Source organism: Chinchilla lanigera, unplaced genomic scaffold, assembly GCF_000276665.1.
Source record: "Chinchilla lanigera isolate Chin_1 unplaced genomic scaffold, ChiLan1.0 scaffold00034, whole genome shotgun sequence".
NCBI classification, from domain to species: Eukaryota; Metazoa; Chordata; class Mammalia; order Rodentia; family Chinchillidae; genus Chinchilla; species Chinchilla lanigera.
In genome coordinates, this window is record NW_004955435.1 from 345,237 (window position 1) to 353,991 (window position 8,755).

The following is an 8,755-nucleotide window of genomic DNA, read 5'->3' on the forward strand; positions in this document are numbered from 1 at the left end:
TGGGGCCTACCTGGCTCTGTGCACGCGTTTCAGCTGGGAATCGCGGTGGTATGAGCCCGGCCCACACTCGGACCCAGGAGCCCTGCCGCTCCCGGAGAACTCGCTGTCTGGGCGCAAGGCGCGGGGGGCTCTTAAAAATTCTTTGTACATTTTGGTATACTTCAACATAGGTGTATATTATAAATATTTTCTTCCAGGGGATTATCTTTTCATTCTGTTAACAGTGTGTTTCACAGAGCAAATTTTTAATTTTAGTGAAGTCAAACTTATCATTTTTTCTTCCTTGATTCACTTTTAGTGCTATATCAAAAAACCATCACTGAACCTGAAATCATGCAGATTTCTTTCCTGCTTTCTTCTGGAAGTTTTATAGTGTGTTTTACATGGAGACCTTTAATCTACTTTGAATTTCTATGTGAGGTATAAGGTCCCTACTTAAGTTTATTTTTCTACATATGGATGTACAGTTTTGCAGTTTATAAAAAAGATATTCTTCCTCCATTGAATTGCCTTTGCACTTTTGTCAAAAATCGGTTGAATATATTTGAGTCCATTTCTGAGCTTTTTGTTCTGTTCATTGATAGATTTTTCTATATTTTCTATATTTTTGCCACGCTATTTTGATTACTGTAGCTTTATAGTAAGTTTTTGAATTGGGTAGTGAGTTCTGTAACTTTGTACTTTTTGGTATTGGGTTGGCTATCTTAGGCCCTTTGCCTCCATATAAACTATGAGGGGGTGTTGCCTGACTTCTAAATAAATTAAAAAATGAAAATGGGATGGTTAATTTCCAGTGTTGTAGAATAAAGGTGATGTTTCTCTAATTCTCTTTTCAGGTGGTTCTTTGAAGCTCTGAAGTACCCTAAGTTTTCCAAAGCGAATGTCGTCAATGGAATTCTCATGACAGTGGTGTTCTTCATCGTGCGGATTGCTGTAATACCTCCTTACTACAGCTTCTTGTATTCCGTCTATGGAACAGAGCCCTTCATCAGGCTGGGATTTGTAATCCAGTATTCCTGGGTCTCTACTTGCATTGTTTTGGATGTGATGAATGTCATGTGGATGATAAAAATCTATAAAGGGTGCATAAAAGTCATCTCTCTCCTCAGACAAGAGAAAGCCAATAATAGTCTTCAGAATGGAAAACTTGATTAAAGGTGAGGTTTGTCAGACACCTTTGTTTAGATAAGCAATCTTCATTACTACCCAGCATTATATCTACTAATAGGATGAAATGGCATGTTCTTGTGCTTCCATATGAATTATAGTTGTTATTCAGGGTTTCAGTGTCATATTTTCTTCTTTTTAGAAGAAACTAAAATTTAGTCCTCATCCCAAGATTTTCTCTTTTCTTCTGCATTATAAGCATGGATAAAATCTTAAAATTTTAAATGAAAATTATAGATACTAGTGGTGAATCTTTTCAGAAATCTCATAGCCTGCTTTAGTATTTTTCTCTGTGGAAAGATGACTGTGATAATTTGGTGCACTTGGTGTGCTACCATTTTTGGTGAAAAGATAATGACTACTTTTAAACCTGTAAATAACTCTCAACATTTTTTTGCATTGTACTCTTTTCTTATGTCAACACCTATGTAGGGTTTTATTTCCAAATTATTGACATGATCTTCCCCCCAGACTATTAAAAATGACATTTTCTATTTTAGATATGCAATCATCTATTAGTGATGAAGTATTTTACTCACTTTGAGGATTTTTCATTAGTTTGGTCATTTAATATACTTACTGCATTTTAAGATTTTTTAAATGTCACTTATTTCTATTTTGATATTTTATCAACTTATTTTTTTTTATTTTATAGTAAGGCTTAAGGCAGATGCTATGGACCTCCTTTAAGGATGAGACTCTTCTAAGAGTGCACATTGATAAGTGACTAGGTGAGTGATGGTGAGCCTTTTAGAGCTTTCAGTGATACAGACCACGCGGTGGCATGCGTGCTGCAGGTTCACCCCCGGGGCCTAGGCTAGTACTGTAGAAGAAATAATTAAGAAACACTGTTTTAACACTGTTGTCTGCTTCCTTTTCATTTTTCTAAGAAAAATGTATTATTTCTATTTGCAAAACCTCCCCTGGGTTCAGAACCTGACATCATCAGTACAGTCTTACGCAGTACATTTTTGTCATGCTCCTAAACTAGGCCTCTTCTTGATGAGACCGAAATGACAAAATATTCAGTATTCATGTTTTCCCAGTTTACACTCACACTTGCTTATTTAACACTTTGAGTGCTTTGCACTGTGTTTCTTGAAAGAGCAGGAAGGAATAAGGTATTTTAATCCAAGTATTCTGGTTATAAAAATTATTGTCTTACATGAAAATAAATGAGTGTGTGTATGTGTTTGCTCTGGTTTTTGCAGTCCTAATATAGAAATATTTATCTCTTGTTGCCTTTATTTATTTTTCTCAAATATTTGACTTTAATGATTGCTCTTAACCTAAGGAAAAAAATTTAACTCAACTAGTTATAAATACTTAAACTTAACTGAACCCCACTGAAAAGATTTAATTCACTAGGTTTCCCAGTTTGAAGGGAAATGTTTGATTCATTTCCATTGTTTGTGTTATGATGATGAAAGGAGGCTAGCTGAATGTAATCAAGACTTTTAATTCGATTTGGCTTGATTGTCCAGTGTGGGTAGAGCCTGGTAAGTTCTAGAACATTTAAAGATGGGAATTGAAGTCTCAGCCAATAACTAAATGATGAAATGGGTTGATTGGCCTCTAACAGGTACATTTATTTTTGACAAATAATGTAAAATACAAGTATTTGTTTGTAAAGCAGCTAATATTAATATTGATAATGGATCATTAAATTTATTGATGTCCACATTATAGTCATAAGTATGTACTGGACGTCTAGAGGGTGAGGGCATAGGAAAGAAGTTGATTTTATCTTGTTTATGCTCTTTTGCAAGAAAAGTGGCTTTTTAAAAAAGGAAAACATTTATATTATAAAACTATTTTGGAAATTCATTCCTTTTCAAAAATAAACCTTGAAATAAACATTTTTGACTCCTTGGATATTTCTACAATTCTAAACACAGATTTTAAATCCATTATCCAATGATACAACGTAAAGCTTTGTTGGTGAGTTTCCATGTAGTAGTTTCAATAGTTGTTTGATGCTTGAAACTTCATTTTTACTTTCATTCACATTACCTTTCACTGATGGTATAGATGCTCGCTAATCCTGTATTTAAAATAGCACAGTTTTAAACAAATACTTGTTATTTCCTTAGTCTTCAATCCCTAATTTATGCTGGATGCATACAGTTAATCCAGCATTCAAACTTAGTGTATAAAAGTAGGTTATATATGTTTCTTCATACAATAGCAATGAAATGGAAATGTTACTATAAACAGCCATGGTTCTTTAAGTCAGATCTTTACAGGAGCTTTACTTTGCTGTTCTGTGATTTTATCCATCTACCTAAAACACAAATAAAGGCAGAATATATCATTTATTAAACAATGAATTTTTCATTTATTAAATGACAGACTTGCTAGAAATTTTAAACATTAAGTATTTTGGATACATGGATTAACAAATGATTATATTAGGCATTATGGTATTTAACAACACTAATAAATTATTTGTAGAAAATAAAAGCAAATTGGCATACATTTTTAAGCAATTCTATTTTTCTAGAAAAGATTAGTAATAACCTGAATGAGTAGTATTCTAGAAAATAAGTTATTGTGAAACTTACAAAGAATGAAAATCAACTAGTAGCATAGATCTTGCATTAAATATTTTGTGAGAATTTAAAAATTATGAGCCTGAGTTTACAGTCTGCATTCTTATATCTAAACCTTGAGGATTCTTTGCATTTATTTACAACTCAAAATGGAGTTGTATATGAGTGCAAATTAACTTAAAGTACCCCATATGTGTTAACAATTTTTTATTCCATTACTTTATTTCATAGACTAGTTCCATGTTATGAGAAATGAGTTATATCATGACCTTTGAGTGACTTTGATATATTTCACATGACCCAGTATTGTCTTAAAAGTTTTAATAACTGTCTAGTTTGTAAGCATTTGAATGAAGTTCTTTTTAAAAATTTAATAGTTGACTCAAGTCCAATTTTACTCTGGTGTCAGTTTTTAAATTGTGTTCTTTCTCTGAGACACACTGGGCACCTGGGTGGACCCTGGGCTTCACGGGTGGAGAGCCAGGTTTACTGTCAGTGGCACTGTGCTATCCTGCATTTAGCAAGCTTCTCATGGAGACACAGAGCAGAAGTGTGACAATAATGTACATGTTTCTGCTGTTTCATTTTTAAGGGAAATAAACATGTTCCAAAAGGCCCTATTAAATGTTTGAACAAATTTTGATTTTTATGTTGCTCCCAGCTCCAAATATGTAAATACGCTTCTGAGTTGACTTTAAGTACTCTAGTCAGTTGTGAATGAAATTGAAAAACATATACAAGCCCATGTATTTGTGTCTTTTGAGTCCATAAGAGGCTAACATATCACTTTATCAGAAGAGTGGCACAGTGTCTTCAACAAGCAGGAGCCAGTGCAGTAGTGAGACCTGCTTCCTTATGCGCACATCTGGAGGCACCCACGCCTCCCGGCCTTAACCACAGCTGGCTTACACTACAGCTACTGAAAGAGAAATCTGATACAAAACACATGTGATATTTGTAGCAACGAGAAAAGCCTTCAGGATTTGGAGGAGACACCCAGACTGCTTTTCCCTTAAAAGATGAAAACTTCAATCTAGAAGTTTTCTAAATCCCTCCAGTCCTTCCATTTCTTATGCCTGATACACCAGACTTCATCAGTGCCTCTCTGCAATAGGCCAACACCTTTCTATATTAACTTCTGAGATGTTCCATACATCTGTAATCTTTTAAGTCTCTTGTAGCAAGGTTAAATGTTCACAAATTGGTTCTCCTTGAAAAAAGCATTGTTGTAAATTTAGTAAACCGCAATTCAGAGGCTACAGGAAGTGATTCAATATTTAGTAATACCTGTTTACAATACAAAGCAAAGCTAATTATGATTTTATTTAGAAACATGTGTTATCACTCTTTCTTAAGTTGGTTGAGCAATGAGTTGTGTAGTGTTTAAGCTGGGGTTTATTGTAGGCATGTAAATTATGTGAATGTTCTTAGACCCCATATCAGCAGAGGGGAGTAGGGCATTGAGCTGTTAGGAGGTGGGGTGGGGTGTGTGGCGTCAGCAGAATTATTTTAGAATACTGCTCTTCAATAGAAGTTTGTTCTGGTAATACTTCTCTAAAAACAAGCTTATTAGCTAATGGGTTATTTGGTGTTTCCAAGAGTTAAACATCCAAGGACTTGAGCGCTGCTCTGTCCTCACCCAGACTTCAAACAGCCTCTGCTTGCTTTGATAATACCATACCTTGATTGGACAATATTTTGCATACCAGTAAAGATTTGTAGGCAGCTCCTAAAGATTGATTTGTTTGCATTAAAATGTTTACACTTACTCTGAGCTGCAGAGTTTTAATATCAGACCCTATATGCAAGACCAAAAATAATGAGAAACATTTCTAAATCTCAAAGATTTATAAGTATAATACCTCTGGCTGAAAACTTGTTAAACATCATCTGTATTTTTTCTTTATATTTTTCTGTAATTCTGTAGTGAAATGTGCATTATTTACTTGCTACTTCTGGTTAATGAAACCTAAAAATATATTTGTGGATAAAATGTGCTGTGTACTTTTGTTTCTTGCTTGTTTTGTTGCTGGTATGATTATGTCTGTTTTTTACTTAACAGACTTTTGTGCGATAATAATTATATTGGGATAAGTTATTATTTTTTGGTGATTGTTAGAATTTGTAATAATAATGCCATTTAGATTTTATTGGAAAATCTACTTGAAAACTGCAGTACATGCAATAGCTATAGTGATTATATATATACATATATATGTATATATATATAGTTCTTTGAGACTATATAATAATAATTGCTAAAGTTTTTGGAAGTCTCTCAAAATACACTTAACATTTTGAGAATATACTTTATAATTTCCATAATGCTGAAGAACTTTATTTACAAAACATAAAACTAGATAATTTATAAATCCTTGTTACTAAGACATCAGTAATTAGAATACAATTTAGTATCCTTTACTTTGATTTTCAGTTATGCTTTATCTGAACTGATAATAAATGTCCTTTGGTATCTTCGTTAAAAACTTTGACATATTTATACATTTTATTTGTATGTGTGCCACTTTAAAGTATATGCAAGTTCTAAGCAATAATCTGCATGTTGTACAAGTCCAGCATACTTTATTGTGACATTTTATTTACAATTAATTTTAAGAATGAAAAAAATATTGTATAACCTTCTCCCCACCATGAACACTTTAGAATTTTCTTGTGCTAGAACACTACTATATTGTAGTGCAAAGGTTTGTATTTTGTGAAAAAAATAAAATAAAATCAATTGAGTGCACAAGTTTGTCTACAGGGTGATTTTTCAATAATTTATTGAAATGTTGATGAGATTACTTTCCTCCATCATCTCTTCTAGCATCTGAATCCTAAAGGCAAATGTTTATTCCTCAGGATGCTCCTAGAGTTTGTTTACATCCTTCCCTGTCCCCCTCACCCCTTGCAGGTCTGGGCCCTTTAGCAAGCATTTTAGTCGTGCTTGTTCATGGAAACAATGGTGCTGTCTAATCAGGAGGCTCTTTTAGATTAAGTAAAACTTTGGCAGCTAAGTTTTTAGACTCCTTGCATTCTCCCTTAGGCCTCTCACGTGGTCTCAGTGTTTTCCTTGCTGAGTGTCTTGGCTGGAATTCTTCACCTTCTCAGATGACCTGTGGCCTGATCTTGCATATCAGTCTGAGAATATCCATTAGGTAGGGGGGCAGAGCACTAACTGAATAGAATACTGAAGTGGTTTGGCCTTCGGGGAGTGCTGTGAGTCAGGCTTCAGAACATACCCAGAAGGTTGTGCCAAGACTGGCAAAAGAAGAACTGAATTTCAAAATTAAAATAGAAGGCACAGCCGTCAGTGGAGGTGGCCCACAGGTGAAATTATAGTGATTCAGAGCCATTCCAAGTGAGTGGAAATGGGGGGTTCTCTCCCATACCTCAGGGTGTCTCAAAATATAATTCATGCTTTATTCTCCCATTCTCTCTTCCTCACCAGAGTCTACTTAGTGCCTTACTTCCCCTCTCTTTTAATGTTCCTTAAGTAGGGACAAAATAAGTGATTTGGCAAGTCTGTAACTTTCTCCCTTGCTAGTTACATAGTCTGACACATGTTCCTGGATCTCCCCCAGACAAGACTCTTCCTCTGAGGACTCTGCACACCAGTCTCTGCCTGGGTGGCTGTGCCCGTTGTCATGTATGGCGTAGTGCTCTTAGATCAGCCCGCCATTGCCCAGTAGACCCTTTCTTCTTCGCTTACCTGCACGGCCATGACCGATCTAATTCTGTCATTTTACCAGAAGAAATGACCTGAGTAGAATTTTCAGAAAGGTAACAGAGATATCAATACGTAATACAGCAAGCATTGTTAATTTCCTACCACTTTGTCTGTAACTCTGTACTGTTTGTATCGTTCTTTTGCTATTTTGTAAATGGTTGTCTGTTTGTTAATGTGTTTTCCTTCTTTTATTTTTAAAATAAATTAAAAAAAGAAAGGTAACAGAGATGGCAAGATACATTTTTATCAAGGACGAAGATCAAAGATAAGTGAAAATTTGGAGAAAAAACCACAGGCAGGAGGAAAGGTTTTCAGAGAATAGGAAAAATAAGAAAATGCTATGTATGTATGCATTGCATTTTGGTTGACAGGAACTTATCAACAAAAGTAAAGTTCTTATGCATGGAATCTGGGCATAAGAAGTTTTATGACATACTAAAATATGTACATATTTATTATAGATACTTCTTCATGTCTGTGAGATACACACATGCATATGTGTACCTACCTGTATACGCACTCAGCTGTTGGGGATGTGATTAGGCCTGCAGTTTCAAAGTCATTTGTATCTGAGAACACATTTTACCCGTGGTTCCCTCTTGACCAGTGATCCAGTGCCTCTCAGCAGAGGCAGGAGTGAGGACAGCATTGTACAGCAGGGCTCCTGGTTAGCTGTCTGAGCTTGCAGAAGAGTTCCAACTTTGATCAGTTGTAGCTACCAAAACCCAACAATGAAACTTTCTGGAAAGATCTGTGTTGCCAGGCAAGGGTCATTGTGAGGGTCTGAGAAGATGAAATGACCAGTTTTTAACAGAAAGCTGTTTTGGACGGAGAGTTTATATGAATAGAGGAGGTACTAGAGAGAAGAAATTTGGGATGTAAGTTGAAAAGAGCAAATTGGAAAGAGCAAGGTCCCTAAAAGCCTATGGTGGTCATGAAGAAGTATCTGAATATCTCTGAGTCAGTTTTGTTACCTGTAATGTTTAAAGTATTTCTGGCATCTTTTACAACTCTCCCATCCTATTTACAAGAGTTTTAATTTGAAGCAAGACAGTTAGGAAGGAGCAAGTAAAGCTTTGCAGGGCCTTAGAACTATGACTTAAATGACTTTGAGAGATATTCTCAGTGTCCTTTTGACTGAATGACAATATAGATGTATGTTAACTGTCAGAAAAACTGGCTAACTGCAAAGTGGTTAAGCCTAATGACTGGCCTGAGAATGGAAAGAAATAAAAGGACCAGAAGAGAGAGAGAGAGAGAGAAGAGGGGAGGGGAGAGGAGAGGAGGGGACAGGAGAGGAGGGGAG

General features: G+C 35.3%; 1 protein-coding gene across 9 annotated transcripts in view; it reads left to right on the forward strand.

Moving 5' to 3' along the window:
• Tmem56 (transmembrane protein 56) overlaps positions 1–6,471 on the forward strand; it is a 72,913-nt gene extending 66,442 nt beyond the window's left edge. For 8 of the 9 annotated variants that reach the window (XM_013516468.1, XM_013516469.1, XM_013516470.1 and 5 more), the window contains one exon: positions 837–6,471. In XM_013516468.1, coding sequence (XP_013371922.1) covers positions 837–1,155 — 319 coding nt within the window. In that variant the 3' untranslated portion in view covers positions 1,156–6,471. The remainder of the gene's footprint in view (positions 1–836) is intronic. The other variant, XM_013516474.1, reaches the window with a different exon arrangement.
• The last annotated feature ends 2,284 nt before the right edge of the window (positions 6,472–8,755 follow it).